This window comes from Trichosurus vulpecula, chromosome X, assembly GCF_011100635.1.
Source record: "Trichosurus vulpecula isolate mTriVul1 chromosome X, mTriVul1.pri, whole genome shotgun sequence".
Classification (NCBI taxonomy): domain Eukaryota; kingdom Metazoa; phylum Chordata; class Mammalia; order Diprotodontia; family Phalangeridae; genus Trichosurus; species Trichosurus vulpecula.
The window spans coordinates 26,009,641-26,024,849 of NC_050582.1; the positions used below are offsets into that span (position 1 = coordinate 26,009,641).

Sequence of the window (15,209 nt, forward strand, 5' to 3'; positions counted from 1 at the left end):
ACTGAGGCTCAGGGTTGGTGATTTTACTGAAAATTGTATCACTTGGATTGAAGCCCAGCTGACTGCTTCTTCTGCTATGTGAGATTAGCAAGCCAAGTGCTGGAGCATTCCCAGCACGGGCTGCCCCAGAGAGGAGAGACCTAGGGTGGAGGCCCAGATTGCTCCCTACGCTGTGTACACTAAAGTCAATTCAGCAAGCATTTATATTGACCACCTACTATGTGCAAGGTGGTGGCTATTCCTTGGGCTGCATTTTGTCCTTAGGGGATGTACTGAAGAGAGAATGGGAAGGCTCATGTCAGAATTGGCCCAATCCTGTACTGTTGGAAGGGCCCTTGGAGGTGCTCTAGTCTAATCTGGACCTGAACAAGAATCCCCAACAAGTGGGCTCAGCTCACTACCCAGCAGCCACCACCCTCATCTTCTACTTGGGAAAGTGATTTTTTTAAGCCAAGTGTAAGACTTGTACATTTGTCTCTTGGTGTCAGACTTCACGTTATTAGATGTGGTCCACTCCTTCTGACCCCAAATCAAGCCTCCTTTTCCCAGCCTTCGGTGTAGGAGTCCAATGGCTGTCTCCAATGGAACAGCCCTCTCAGGCCTGAAGCTTGCCATGTTCACTGACAGAAGCCTGCGTGATGGCCCCTTCCCCCGACCTCTTATTTCCAAGGCACATCCTGGACGTTCACGTCCATCCTCCAGCTATGTCTACGTATATCCCATGGCTACTTCTTGTCCTTAGAAGACTAGTCTGGTGCAGTGTTAGCCATTCAGAGGGAAGGGGCTCGTTAAATGCAACAAATTCCTAGTTTTCTTTTTATCTCAAGGGAAGAACCTCAATCTTTCTTCTCCTCCAATCCAGCAGTTCCTTTTTCTTTCCTGCTCCCCACTGAGGCCGATCAGGACTTCAGATATTACCACCCACTCCCAAGCCTAAACCTGACCCAGAGGCCCACTAATTTCTGTGGTTTGTCAAGACAGCTCCCTCCCCTCTGGCTTTATGTGGGAGGCCTCTGAGCCTGGAAGGAAAGCTTGGCAGGCACCTCCTAAGCCTATCCCGGGGCCTCTCTTGCCTTGATACTTTCCCCAGGAGTGGGAGATCTTGACTCCTTCTGAAATAGGCTAAGTGACAGGACCCTGGACAGGAAACAGATGGGAGGGCTCATGCTAGTGGAAAGCAGAGGTGGGGGAGGGAGTGAATGATAGAGAAGGAGACGACTCCCATATATCCAGGCCCTTGGCTTTTGGGCCCCCCCCGGTGCTGTTACTGAGTGATACTGTTGGAGAATGGGGCTGTCTTTGGGCAAAGGTTGCTGGGCCTTGTCCAGTTGTTATCATCTGCCTTAGCTTGCTTTCCCTCTCTGGGGTTGAGATGAAGATTCCCCCCCTTGCCTGCCCGAACTCTCTGGTGGGATGGCTTTGCCCTGATAGTGACTCAATGCCTTGCCCTGGGGGTTTGCTCCTCTTTCCACATCTCCTGGAGGCCACGGCAGGCCTCCTCCCTTGGCAGGTGCTGCTTTCTTTGTCTGTTCAGTGGGCTCCGGATGCCAGAACTCAGCATGGTACAGAGGATTTGGAGCCAGAGGGGCTACATTCAAATTACAGCTCTCCCACAGTAACTTTACTACTGTGGGCCTCAGTTTCTTGCTCTGTAAAGTGAGAAGGTGAGATCAGATAGCCTCTAAGATCCCTCTTGGCTCTGAATCTGTGACACTGTGACCCAGCCAAGGAACAGTATCATTCGTAGCAAGTCAGTGGAGGCAGCCAGCTCAAGGTCTCCTTCTGGGGCTTGTGGGCGACCTGCTTTGGGGCCAGCCCTAGCCATTTGCTTGTTGGACGGCATTTAGCCCTGGCCACTGTGGGTGGGGAGAGACAGCCGATCCCCCTAAGGAGAGCTGCTTGGAGCACTGGGCGCTGGAAGGAAGCACTGTGAGCCATACCCCTGGGGTGACAGCTCCCTGGGGAGGCAGTAGCTGCTCAACCCTTGGGACAAGCCCTGGGGCTCCTCTTTTCTCCGACTCCTGGCTTTTCCTCCTCTTCTTGCCTTGGAGAGGACTGAGAGAATGGGGAAGGTGGGAGAGGGAAAGGTAGGAACAATGGAAAGCTGGCTCTATCTCCTGCTGGGTGGGAGCTGGGCTCACTCTGCCCATGCCAGTGAGTGGGCTAGAGTGGGAGGATGGCCCAGGTGCCAATGCAAGTCGCCGGGCCTCCAGTATTTCCCAAGTCTTTGCGAAGCTGCTTGGCTTGCTTCCCACCCCTGCCTGTTTGGAAGGCTCCCAGTGGTCCCTGCTGCTTGGAGCTGGGGACTCCAGTCATAGAACTGAGGGACCAGGGTAGGCCCACTCCCTCCTCCAGTCTTCCTCAACCTTGCAACTAGCCCCTGGCCCACACATGGGAAGTGACTTGCTCAAGGTCACACATGGAACCTGAAGTGACCTCCAACCCCCTCATTTTACAGATTAGGAAACTGAGGCCTGGGGAGGCCAATGACTTGTTTCAGGATCACTTATGGAGGGAGTAAACTCAGTCCCCTGCCTCCAAATCCAAGACTCTTTCCACTGATTATTTCCCTCCTGCTTCCTGATTATTCTTGAAAATGATTTGCAAGGCTTTGGCCTTGGTTACTGATCTGCTCTGTAAGGATAAAAGGCGTGGGAGGAAGGCTCTAAATTAGAGAAAACCATCAGTGGGAAAATAGGTCAGGTAACCGCCCCCTTCCCAGCCCCCTCCGAGGCTGACCATCAGGCTTCCAGCAGCGTGGGGTGAGGGGGCAAAGTCGTCTCTGGCCCTTTCACCTCCAAGGTTCTGTTCTGCCACGTTCCTGAAGGAGGTGTCCATGGCGGGGGAGGTATCTGGGGTTCTCTTCAGACTGTGGCCCCCTCTATGTGTGAGCCACAGGCTGGGGGGGTGGTCCGGCCTCTCTCCCCGCAGGCATGGAGGGGAGGGTGGCTGAATGATGGGGTTCATACAAACTGCTTTCTCAAACTCTTTGCAAGACTGGCTGGCCCATTTCCCAATCCTGGAGGGGTGGGCCAGGCTTGGACAGGCCAGGCTGTTTTGTTGCCAACTAGACCTCAGGTTCTTAGTGATCGGATCAGGGGCTGTCCTTGGACTCCATTCTTCTTAACACTCTCCTCTGCTGTCGAAGGTGCACATGGTGGCCAGGCGCTTCCACAGTTAGCATCTGGGCCTTTCCTTCTCTGCCACCCCCATCTATGGCTAGGGGCCCCACCCACCCATTCCCCATCATCCATGGAACATTCACAACTTGGGGCTATCCCCTGGTCCCCCCTCCGCCCCATCATCCATGGCTAAGAGCTGAAGGCCCAAAGCATTCCTGGCTATGCTATGTTGCCCTCCAAGAGCATCTACAGCTAGGGTCTGTGGCCTTCCTAGAGCACGAACATTACTCCTTTCCTCCATCCTGATTATCCATGGCTGAAAGCTGGAGGCCCCCAACCCAAGCATCTAGAGCTAGGCTATGTTGCCCTCCGGGAGCATTCAGGGCTAGGGTTTGTCTCCCCTCCCTCCCTACCCCCTACCCCAACACACACACCTCATTCATGGCTAGGGCTTATCACCAGTGGGAGGGTGGAGGATTAATGCCTCTGGAGCCATGTCTCATAGTGGGATGGCAAAACACTTTCACAAATCTCTCATCAACCCTATAAGGACAGTAGGGCAAGTGATAATATTGCTGCTGGAGAAAAGGGGAAACTGAGGCTTGGAGAAACTATTCCCCCAGGTAGGCTTAGGAACAGCATCCCACCTGTGTTACCATTCCCCTCTGCTGGCTCATCCTAGACAGGCCTAGGGTTACACTGCATCTGTCATCCAAGGTCCAGCCTAGCACAGCCCAAGCCCTGCCCCCCCCCAGGCCCCAGCTTTTCTCCCTCACGCCTGGGGCCAACTGAGGTTCAGAGGCCCAGTGTTGATCAAGGGGGAAGTGATAGAGAAGCATGTCTGAGTGGCACACAATGAAGGGGAGGGTCCAGGGGAAGGGGGTAAAGGTCAAGATGAGGGGAGTCCATAGAGTGAGTGGTGCTGGCTTTGTTGGTATTTGGAATTCTTGGAGTGGCAGCCACAGAAGGATGGGCCAGGAGCCCTCCCACCCCAGTGCCCAGGCCCTTAGAATGGCAGAACTTGGAGGGACCTCAGAGGCCATTTCCACCAGCATGTCCTCTTTTCTCTTTGGCCCAGTTCATGAGGCTAGTGATTGGAGAGCCAGGCCTCGCACCTCCATCTTCTGCCTCCTAGCCCAGTGTGCTTTCTGCCATATGAATTAACCATCAACACCCCCAGACAAGGGAGGATCCGGATGCATCCCGAGGGGTTGGAGAGGGCACCCTTTGTGCTTGGTCTCAGCATGACCCTCCCCCTACCCACCAATTCACTATCATAGGCCCCTCTTGCCTGCTCCCTTAGGGCTGGAGCCTGAGTAGGGCAGCATTGTGGCCTTGGCCACATTATTCCCTGGGCTTAGACTTAATGTTTTCTCTAAGGTATGGGATAGGAAAAAAGCTCTGGAGTCAGAGGACCTGGGTGTGAATCATGGCTCCCCTGCTTCCTAGCTACGTGACCTTGGAAAAAACTAGCTAATGTAGTGGAGAGAGAGCTGGGCCTGGAGACAGGAAGACATGAATTCAAATCCAACTGTAGATGTTTCCTAGCTGTGTGACCCTGGGAAAGTTCCTTCACCTCTGTGTGTCTCAGTTTCCCTCATCTGTAAAATGAAGGAGTTGGACTTGATGGCCTCCAAGGCTATTATCTTGTGATTCTCAGTCACTGTCCTTCTGTGTAACCTTCTATAAAATGAGCCAAGTTGGAGGATGGGGAGGGTTGGAATTGGGCCTTTCCAGCTCAGAATCCTCTGGCTCTAGTAAGGAGGAGAGAAGGCCTTGCTCAGCAGCTGCTGTCTGACAGGCTTTCTCATGGTCATTCTAGCGGATGTCATCCAGCTGGGTGGGGTGGGGGACCTATGACCCAGGACTGGATAAAAAGTTGAAACCCTATCCCACTGAAATCCCCTTGAGGCTTGGGTCCCAGCTTCCATACCCATTCCTCCTAGGCACAGGTGACTTGTGTCTAAACCCATATAAACAGCTGCAAGAAGGGGTCAGATGTTGCCCATGTCCCTCTACCACCTCCATGGTGGGTAGGGTATCCCTCATATAGTTGCCATCCGGGCTTGTCCTTCTGGGCACCTTCCCAGGACCCTGGAATTGTGCCACAGGGGAAGGTGGTGCTGATTTGTGCTTGGGACTTCCCTTTTAGTTGCTTGAGGCAGCTCGCTCGCCCCACCGTGGTCATCCAACCCACATCCCACAAAGTTCAGAGCACCAGGAGAAGGATTGTCACCTTTTAATACAATACTTGAGAGGTGTGGAATATAATCTCAGAGTCTTCTGAAGGGCAGCTCTTGGCTGAGGAAGAGGGCCAGTCTGTGAGCAGCTGGGTTTTGCGAACGTCAGAAAAGCTCAGCACATTGTAACAGCAAATTGGAGAAGAAAGAGGAAAATACATGTGGATACACAACTCTGTTTCCAGGAAGGCCAGGCGAGATATTGTATGGGGCAGACCTTGCCTCGATGCCCAGAGCTCCCTCCTGCTTGTCCCACTGGTGTGGAGGCCAACTAGCTCTCAGAGGTGGACATGACCCAGGACAAAGGGCCCAGGAGGGATGTTGATGGGAAGGCTGTGCCCTGGCCCTTCCTGGAGTGGAGGCAGGGCTGGCATTCTAGGGGAGCCAAGCGGGAGGCCCTAGTGGCCCTCTGAGTGGGGCCAGCCCAACAGCCTCAGGTCGGGTGAGAGGCAGAGGGAATTCTAGGGCCACCAGAATCTTTCTGCCAGGCTTTGCTGGGGAGCAGCCAGCTGCTGGAGGAAAAGCCTAAAGGACGGAGAAGCAGACAGGAACCCCGGGCCTCATAAGAAGGCAACCTGCTTTGGGAGATGGTGGACCAGACAGGACTAGGCCAGACTATGAAGCCAGTGGAATGGTGAGGCCCAGGGGTAATTCCAGAGGCTGAGGTGAGCGCAAGACCAAAGGCAGGCAAGCTTGAAAGTGCTCTTGGGCCTGCTGTAGGCCAAGACGTGCAGACATTAGCCCTGACCAGAAGAATCTAGGCTCAGGCCTCCCTCTAGCCTCCATTCTGCCTGTTGAATGGTCCCTCTGATCTCCTGTCCTACAGCAGTCCTGGGCCTGTATCTGTCCCCTTCCCAGGGATGTCCACCAGTCAAAAGAGATCTTCTGAGATGCCAGGCCTCAACCCAAAGGCATCGTTTAACCCTTCAAGTGCTGGCACCTTTCTTATACCTCTTGATGGAGCCAGCAACTGCGGCTAACCGTGTGAGGGAGGTAGGTCTGCTGCCTTCCCAGAGATGAAAGGGAGGAGAGAAAATGCTCATAAAAATTATGGGATTCGCCAGCTTTGAAATCTAATGATTTGGGGTGATCAAACACAGGCTGAGGCCTGGGGGCTTGTGGAGGGCTGAGGTGGGGGTGGAGGTGAGTGCTTGGGATTGGGGGAAGGCCAGGGAGAAGCTTGTGACCTTGGGTGGTAGGTAGGAGCTAGGTGTTGGGGCTGAGTAATGAGCCCCAGCAGGCAGAGCTGGGGGATGGGGGGCAGAATTAGTCTGGCACCAGGGTCAGACAAGAAACCACATTACCCTGCAGGGAGAATGAATTGGAAAAACCTCCCAAGCTTCACTTTTTTCTCAGCAGGTATAGGTAGCAGGGAAATGAGCCATCTGTCTCCTGCCTTCAATAAACCCTCATCTGTACTCTTTGTGCGGCTTGGAGGTACGGATGAGGGGGTGGAGTACAGCAGTGGTGATCTCTCTAACCCATCCAGATCTTAAAGAAACTGATACCTTTCATTCAGGGGGCGTATAAATAAAATGTTAGCGCTCAAGTGGACCTTAGTGGCCATCTTGCAGATGGTGAAACTGAGGCCCAGAGAGGACTTGCCCAAAGTCATCTGACTAGTAAGTGGCAGAGATGGAATTTGAACCCAGGCCTCCAGACTCTCTGTCCTGTGCTGTCCTATGCAAGGTATGATTTATGGGTTGTTATATGTCACTCTCCTCCAAGTGCCTAAAATTCTACCACCCTCTCCCTCTATCCTCTGATCCCCCTGGGAGGAAGCAATATATTCAATCCTTAACAACTTTTAATGAGGGTAGGGGGAGGTAGAAGAGAAAATAAATGCTTGTTAGTTGAAAAAAAAATGTTTTAAAAAGTTAAAAAAAATTCTTAGCTGAACCGAGGGTGGCCTGTTTCTAGGTATATGGAGCCCTTTCCAAGGCTTTCCCAGTAATGGCCATTTGAGGGCACTGAGCCTCAAAGCTCAGTCATGGTGGTACTCTTTACTATTAACCAATCCCAACACCAGAGAGAGAGCCCTCCTCACCACCCCTCGACCCCTTGGGCTGCTACCTGGCCAGAGGAATGATGCCATGCTAGCCGCCCCTGGAGTTTCCATTTTTGAAAGGAACCACTTTTTCCATTTGAGCTGAGAAGAAAGAATCCACTCCAAAGCAGCCCAACCCAGCCCCCTGCACGGCTCCATTTCCAATTTCCGCTCTGGCAGAGAATGCAGATTTGGGGATTTCAAACAAGACTGTGGCCTCCTCGGTCCCAAAGCCAAACTTCCTGCCGTTCACAGGGTCAAGCCTGTTGCACCCTGGGAGCCAGTGCACATACCAAGGCAAAGTTTGCACTTTTGTTTATTTGTCCCAAACTCCTCCAGGATTTCAATGTCCATGCCCCCAAGCAGCAGGCCTTGAGGTCTGCTTTGACTTTCTGCTGGGGAAGACTGGAAAGGCCCCTCCACTGCCCTTGTGACTTCTAACTTGTCCTGCTGCTCATGGCCCAGCCTTCATGTAAGATCCTGGCCACTTACTAGACTCAAAATGAATATTATGCTCCTGTGGCCAACTTTCCCCAAAGACCTAGGCCACATACACACATTTGGGGGGCAAAGAGGCAGCTTCCATCATGTGGCCTTGGCTGATTCAGGGGAGGGGGACTCACCCCTTCTGTTGTTCATCCAGACAGGAAGGAGAGGTTAGGCAACCAACTGCAACAGGAGAAACTGACCAAGGGGCTATGTTTCCCATCAGTCAGCAGGGCCACTGTTGGGCCAGCAGGAAGGCCAAGGGGGCGGCCCTCTTTGTGGAGGAGGGTCAGGGTGACACAGGTGTAGGAGACCGTTCTCAGTGATGAATCTGGGTCTAGGAATGGCCAGACAGCTGCTCTTAAGTTACCAACAGCCATTACTGGTAAGTTCCTAGGTGTTACAGGTATCAGGAAATCTGCCTTCTTGCCAGGCAGAAACAGAAGGCCCTTGGTAGGCAGGAAGTCTCCAAGCATTCAAAACAAAACCCCATGTTCTCTCATTCCTCCCCTGCCCACCCTTCTAGTTCAGCAAGGCTTAACAGGTTTTAGGCCTGGAATGTCTCTGTTGCTACAGATTATAGGATTTGGGGCCCTTAGAGATCATCTACTTCAACCCTCTCATTTTAAAGGTGAGGAAACTGAGGTCTGGAGAGGGGAAGAGACTCCCTAAAGGTCACACAGTGACAAAGCTGAGATTCAAAGGCAGCTTTTTGGATTCCAAATCCAGCGTTCTTTCCAGGCGGCCGGAAAAGGGGCGGGGGAAGGGGGGTACCTAGCCAAAGGGGCCGAGGGCCCTGGACTGGGAAGAAGTTAGGCGCCAACCCTTGTCCTGGCCAAGGCCCTCCTGGCTGCCAGTCTGTAAAGTAAAACTTCATGGTTTGGAAAACAACCTCAGTGTGGGATCGTCTCTTTCCCATGTTTGGTTGAGTGGTTTTGTTTCAGACAAACCAGGGTCCAGGAGGAAATCTGTAGGGGCCCCCAAGGCCCTTATCTGCCCTCATGGCCTAGAGGGCAGAAGGGGCAAAGTTCCCCAGGGGCCCTCTTTCAATGCCACACTAATGATGCCCCAGAGCACCAGCCAGTGTGGGGACACAGAGATGCACACATTAAGACACAAAGCCAGAGGCCCAAGTGGAGAGAGGCGGGGAAGGGGCCCTAGTGTGGCTGTTCCAAGCCTAATGAGCAAGTCTTCAAGTGGCCCTGATGGTTCCCTTTGTTCTCAGACCAGGGGCATTTGGGGAGGTATTCAGCAGGACTGCTGCCCAGGGCCCAGGCAGGGACAAGAAGCTGGCATCTGCTTCAGAGAGAGAGGCCGGGGCCAGGGCTGTCTATTCCTGGCAGCTTTTGTGCCTGCATTAGCTAGGGTCAGACTCCTGCCTGGGCGCCCCTCGATGCTGGGGAAATGCCAGCTCCCTCTTTCCACCTCCTAAACAGAGGAGCCCAGAGAGCTCCGGTGTGGCAGTGGGCTCAGATAGAGGCAAATGAATTTCCCCCTCAACAACTTAAAGGGCAGGAGGAAAGGATGGTTCTCCATTGTCCTATGAAACCCTCCCATCCATCTTCTCTAGCTTCAGACATTCCCTACAGGTGGCTGGGGTCCATCTCTGGGACCAGGCCTAGGGGCAGCCCTTTCCCCATAATACCGACCTGCCATTACAGAGTCAGAGACAGTCTCCTAGACCGGGCCCAGAGGCAGCCCTTTCCCCATAATACCCACCTGCCATTACAGAGTCAGAGACAGGCTCCTAGACCAGGCCTAGGGGCAGCCCTTTCCCCATAATACCCACCTGCCATTAGAATCAGAGACAGGCTCCTAGACCGGGCTGACAAACACTAAAGTTCATTTGGTTCAATACCCCCATCTTACAAGAGGAAACTGAGCCTAAGAGAGGGGAAGGGACACAATGACCAGGGGCTTGGATTTTGTGTTCTTAATGGAGTTGGTACAGGACTCAGTTGTGAGCGAAAAGTTACGTACACAGGGCTTCTTGTAGTAACTAAAGGAGAGAGGCATGAGGACCTGGAGCAAAGTTTCTGAGGTCAGCTTGGATTAGAGAAGGTCAATTGTCTCCCTGGCAATGGTCTGAATTAACTATGGATTTCCCTCTGCTACATGTTTATGGAAGGGGTACAGCCTGGGGATGAAAGGAGTGATGACCAGAACGTTGGCCAGAGGTTCCGAATGAGGATAGCAGAGGCCTCGGCCTGCATTTGCCTCATGCAGGTCAATGTTAAAAGCTTTGGAACAGCCAGGCTCCCATCACTTGCCAAGCACCCTGGTGGCAGCTGGTGACGGAGCTCCCAACAGGCCCAAGGATTGCTGAGCTTGAGATGAGAGGCAGAGGAGGTGTTCCTGGAGGACAGCCCTCCCCTCCCCACCCAACTCAGACCCTGGCATCCGGAGGATCTATGAGCATAAACAGTCAAGGAGTAGAACCTCTACCTGTCCCTACCCCACCCCATCCTCACCCCAGGACAATATGGTTTGTGGAATTCAAAGATTTAGAACTGGATGAAACCTCAGAGATACGACAAGGTCCAATACCCCGCTCATTCTGTATATAGGGAAAACAAAAGGAGGGCTCAGTCTCTATTATGACTGATCTTGGTCCACACAGAGCCACGTATGCCACTGAGTGGATTTGGTGCTGGTGGGACTGGATGAGACCGGACAGACCACCCCACCCCGTACTTGGAAGGGCATGGCCTAGCACCTAGAAGAGTTCCTGGCACTTAATAGACACTTGTTAGTTGGTTGGCTCACTCCTCTGTCCCAGCACCCTATAACAAGAAGAAACAGAGGAAGAAAGGAGGGAAGAAGCCAAGTAACAGAAGAAAGAAGCAGCTGCCTCCAAGGGAAAGGGGCTAGATAGCCAACCATCAAAGCCTCCCACTGGTGCGCTCAGAGCCGCTAGGAAGGAGCTCCCAAGAGCTTGAGGAGAGGTATCACTCGAGTTGGGGGATGCACTAGTATTCAATGACATCTGCATTTGTTCCTTCCCTACTATTCCCAAAGATAGACGGACCGTGTGGGTGACTCACTCGTCAGCGCTCGGGGGCCTGGATCTGCCCCAAAGGCTCCTGGGACCGGAGGGACCACTATCAGAAGTTGGTTTCCACTGGTGGCCTCCAAGCTGGGGCCACGATGTTAACATACCTCCCCAACCTCACTGGGAGATCGGAAAATCCCTGGGGAGAGTCCAAAAGTCAAGAGAAAAGCCACCAGAGATACTTTCCATCTCATGGCACAAGGTACAAGGCATTAATGGGGAGAGCTTGGCTAATGAACACAGAGCACCCAAAGGGGTGCAGGAAATGCCCAGGGCTGGGCTGAGGGAGAGGTTCTGGAGGCCAGAGAGCGAATGCCAGGGGGAGGCAGCAATGGGGTGGGGCAGGGCGCTAGATGTGAGCCTCTGTGGTGGGGGCCCCGGGCAGCAGCTCTCCGTTCATGATGGTGTCTGAGGCCAGCATCTTGTCCTTGCTGGAGTCTATCTCCTGCTTCTTGGGCGTTTTCCGATGGAACAGTGGGACAAAGAAGAGGATTATGCCTCCAATCATGGGGGGCACGCCGGCAAAGTAGAAGGCCACGTGGTAGTTCTCAAAACGGTTGTAGAGGAGACCTGCAAAATCCAACAGAGATATGGCTTTCTGTCTACCAGGTCCCCACAGAGCCCTCAGTCTCCTCCCCGAAGGGACTGTGTTACTTGTTCAGATTCCACAGAAACCAGGGCCTCGGCAGGAAGTTTAACTTATGAGCAGACAGGATTTAGAGAATATAGACTGTCAGCTAGCAGAGCCCTAGGAACGGGCAGTGTCAGAGCTGGGGGGGGCCTTAAAACAAGGAATGTCAGAGCCGAGTGCAACTTCAGAACATATAGTATGGATTGTCAGAGCTGGAGAGGATCTTATAAAGGGGTAGCATAGTATAATGTTTAGGTGTCAGGAAGACTTGGGCTCAAATCTCACTGCAGACACTTACAGGCCGTGTGACCCTGGGCAAGTCACTCAATCTCTCTGTTGCGTCTCTAGTTCCTCATCTGTAAAATGAGGAATGGGAGACCCAGAGTGGGGACAGAACCGGGCAATTGGGGACCTGCCTAGAAGAGCTCGTGTTAATCACTCCAGACAAAGAGGAACTGAAAGGGGGAAACTCTTTCCTAGAGGGAAACCAGTGTTGGCACCCAGCTCCAACGGAATCGATGTGGTGGGATAAGGGTGCTGCCTTGGGCCAGTCACTGGGCCACAGTATCCCCTCCTTACAAGGAGGGGAAGGGATTAGATGGCCCCTGAGGGGCGGGCCTGCTCTGGCTCCCATGAACCTTTTCCTCCATTTATGAGACTCTTAGAAGGAGACTAGGATTCAAATCTGACTGCCTGTACTTCCTAGCTATGTGGCCCTAGGCAAACCACTTAATTTCTGTCTGCCTCAGTTTATCAACTATAAAATGGGGATAAAATCACCATCCCATTCATTCCAGGGTTGTTGTGAGCATCATATGAGATACTATTTGGAAAGTGCCCAGCACATAGCAGGCACTTCATAAGTGCTCATCTCCTTCCTTCCTTAGGAGAGGGGCAATGGCCTAGTAGGGCCAGATTAGATAGCATGGCTGCAGCAGAGCCTGCGGTGAAGAAGAAACTCGATCATGGCTTCCTGTCGCCTCTCAGGGAAGAGACCCTCTGTATGAGCCCTGGGACCCCATTTAAAGTGAAAGCTCTCAGGATAACAGTGGAGGGTGTGCAGTGAGCCAGAAGGACCTGAGCTCTCCAAATCTAGGGCTCTACCCACTACCCCATACTATGTCTCTATGTGATAACATCCTCCTTGACTCTGACACTCTCTGCTCTCTGTTCTAACATCCCTCCCAGCTCAGACAGTCTGTCGTGGAACTTGGTAGCTAGAAAATCTGCATTCAAGTCTTGCCTGTGACCTTTCCTTGGGAAAATCCTTTTCCCTCTCTGGACCCCAAGTTCTCCCTCGAAAATAGGGGTACTGGCCTAAATGACCACATCCCTGCCATCTCTGCCCGCCTGGATCCCAAGGACCCTCCCAGTTTGGACACCACATCCTAAGATCCTGGAAATGGGCTCTGCTTCTATGTCTGAATACAATGAGAGGCTTGGTCAAGACGGTCCCTGGGGCTGCTTCGGGCTCTGATATCTGATTCTCTGCTGGGGGATTTTAAGAAAGTGTTCTGTTTTTTTTTTGTTTTACTCCTGCCAGGATGTTTTCCACTGCAGGATTTCCCATGCTACTCACTCCAGGGCACCAGCAATGCCCCCTTTGGATACCAGGGATGGTCCTAGGGAAATTCTGGGATATAGCTGCATCCCTTTTCCTAATACCACTCAAGAGATCACCTGCACTAGCCCTGGTTCATGGCCTGCCTCTGATGAGGCTGATTCCCAAGCCCTGTCCAAAGGCCAGGAGGTTGCCACTGAGCATCAATAACCCAGAGGCTGTGGCTGGCCCCTATCTCTCGAGAGTAGCCACACACCCATAATGAAATCAGTAGATACCAGACCTGTGAATGTACTGGTCCCAGAAGGCCACTTAGTTACATTCCCTCCTCCCATCCCCCCTTATACCTGAGGACTAGAAAGAGCCTCAGAAGACACTTCAATACGTAAAGGATCTGTGATTTCATCTGTGTGGGCATACCCTCTACCCATGCATGTCCTTACCCATCTATACCTTAGCAGATATGGCCAAAAATATTGGAAAGGGAGATATACCTATGGTGGGGTGAATAGAGCCTTGTACCAGGGTATCAGCATTTAGAGAGACCACTGGTAGTGCTTTCAATAATTCAGCAGCATAGAAGCAGCTTAGCTTAGTACATAGAAAGAATAGTTAAAATAGGAAGCTGCTAGATATCAGCTTCCTCCCTCTTCAGCACAACCCATTACTATGCCCAGGTTAAATTGCTTGTCCAGACCCACCTCGCCCTACTTTGCTTTGTTCTCAACAATGGGGGCTCTTAGTGGCCTTATCAGCAGCTGCCTCTTCCTGCTCCAGAATCTCTTCCTCTACCTCTCCCACCCTGGAATTAAGGCTGTGGTTTATGCTGCTTGCCCCAAGTGCAAAAATCGCTGGGTATGGTTCTGCTGGGTCGGCAGTTCGTGGCTGGGCAGTGGTTCCAACCTGGCAGGAGCTGGCATCACAGGCAGGCTTGAAAGGAGGCTACTATTCAAGCATACCTAGACATGTTTCCTCTCTGGCTGCTTCTCTGTCTACTATTGGATAATCAGAAAATACAACCAGGTTCCACCTTTCTCCCCCCACCCCCCATCCCCTTCTGCTATTCAGTCATTTGTATTAAATAACCAGATTTCTTCTCCACTTTTGTCTTTCTCCTCTGTCTCTCCAATAGCTAAATCTACCCCCAGGCTTCCTCTGGGGCCCTATATTCAGTCCTTCAAGAAGTGGGGAGTTCATCTGGGTGGGGGCTCCCTGGCTCCCTTTGCCAGTGCAGGTCCCAAGTGGCCCTGCCTGAGATGATTGAAAGAATTAGAATGAACCCCAAACACGTGGCCCCTGGTGTTTCATCAGACTGACTCTGCCATGCATCAACCTACAGTCCGTGCCTAGGCTGGGAGCCTCCCCAGCTGGGGAGGAGTCCTTGGGTTCTGTTGGCACAGCTTTGGAGATCCCAGGGTCACCCTTGGGCTAGGATGAGGTATTGGAAGAGGACTTTAGTTGAATAGGCTTTGGGTGTGCCTCGCAGCTTGGCTTCTTGGAATTCTAATATGGTTGAGCTTGACATGGTGGAATTGCTAAGGGCTTCCCCAGCATGTGCCAGCATGGCTGTCTAAGAGCATATAGCGCAGTAAGGAATGGCAATGGGTCCTAGGTAGAGGCACTCAGATGGGCAGGAAGCTTCCCCCCACAAGCACTCTCTCTGGGTGGGTAATCTCACCTGCTATGGGGGGCCCGGCAGTCATGGGCAGTGCCATCATGCCTAGGAGGTAGCCAATGGCCTGAGATGCCTGCATGGGCCCAACAAGTTCAAAGGCGACAGGCGCCATGATGGTGGTGAAGAAGCCATCACACAGGCCAAGGAAGAGGCAGACGACGATGAGGCCACCAAATCCTTTGCATAGAGGGATCATCATACACATTAGGCCCAGGAGCATAAAGGCGATGACCTGGAGAAAGAAGGAAGGAACTGGGTCAGGCAGCGCAGATAGCTAAGGGCCAGATTTAGTCCTTGACAAATGATCAGAAACCTCCAAGACCTTCCTCACTCTGGCATTCTCCTAATCCTAAAATCCCCCCCGGCCCTGACTTTCTACTGGATTCTAAGGTCCC

General features: G+C 52.6%; 1 protein-coding gene across 2 annotated transcripts in view; it reads right to left on the reverse strand.

Annotated features, from left to right (window-relative positions):
* Positions 1-5,345: 5,345 nt before the first annotated feature.
* SLC16A2 (solute carrier family 16 member 2) overlaps positions 5,346-15,209 on the reverse strand; it is a 106,546-nt gene continuing 96,682 nt past the window's right edge. For both annotated transcript variants that reach the window (XM_036739782.1, XM_036739784.1), the window contains 2 exons: positions 14,818-15,046; positions 5,346-11,517 (listed from right to left, as the gene is read on the reverse strand). In XM_036739782.1, coding sequence (XP_036595677.1) covers positions 11,297-11,517; positions 14,818-15,046 — 450 coding nt within the window. In that variant the 3' untranslated portion in view covers positions 5,346-11,296. The remainder of the gene's footprint in view (positions 11,518-14,817; positions 15,047-15,209) is intronic.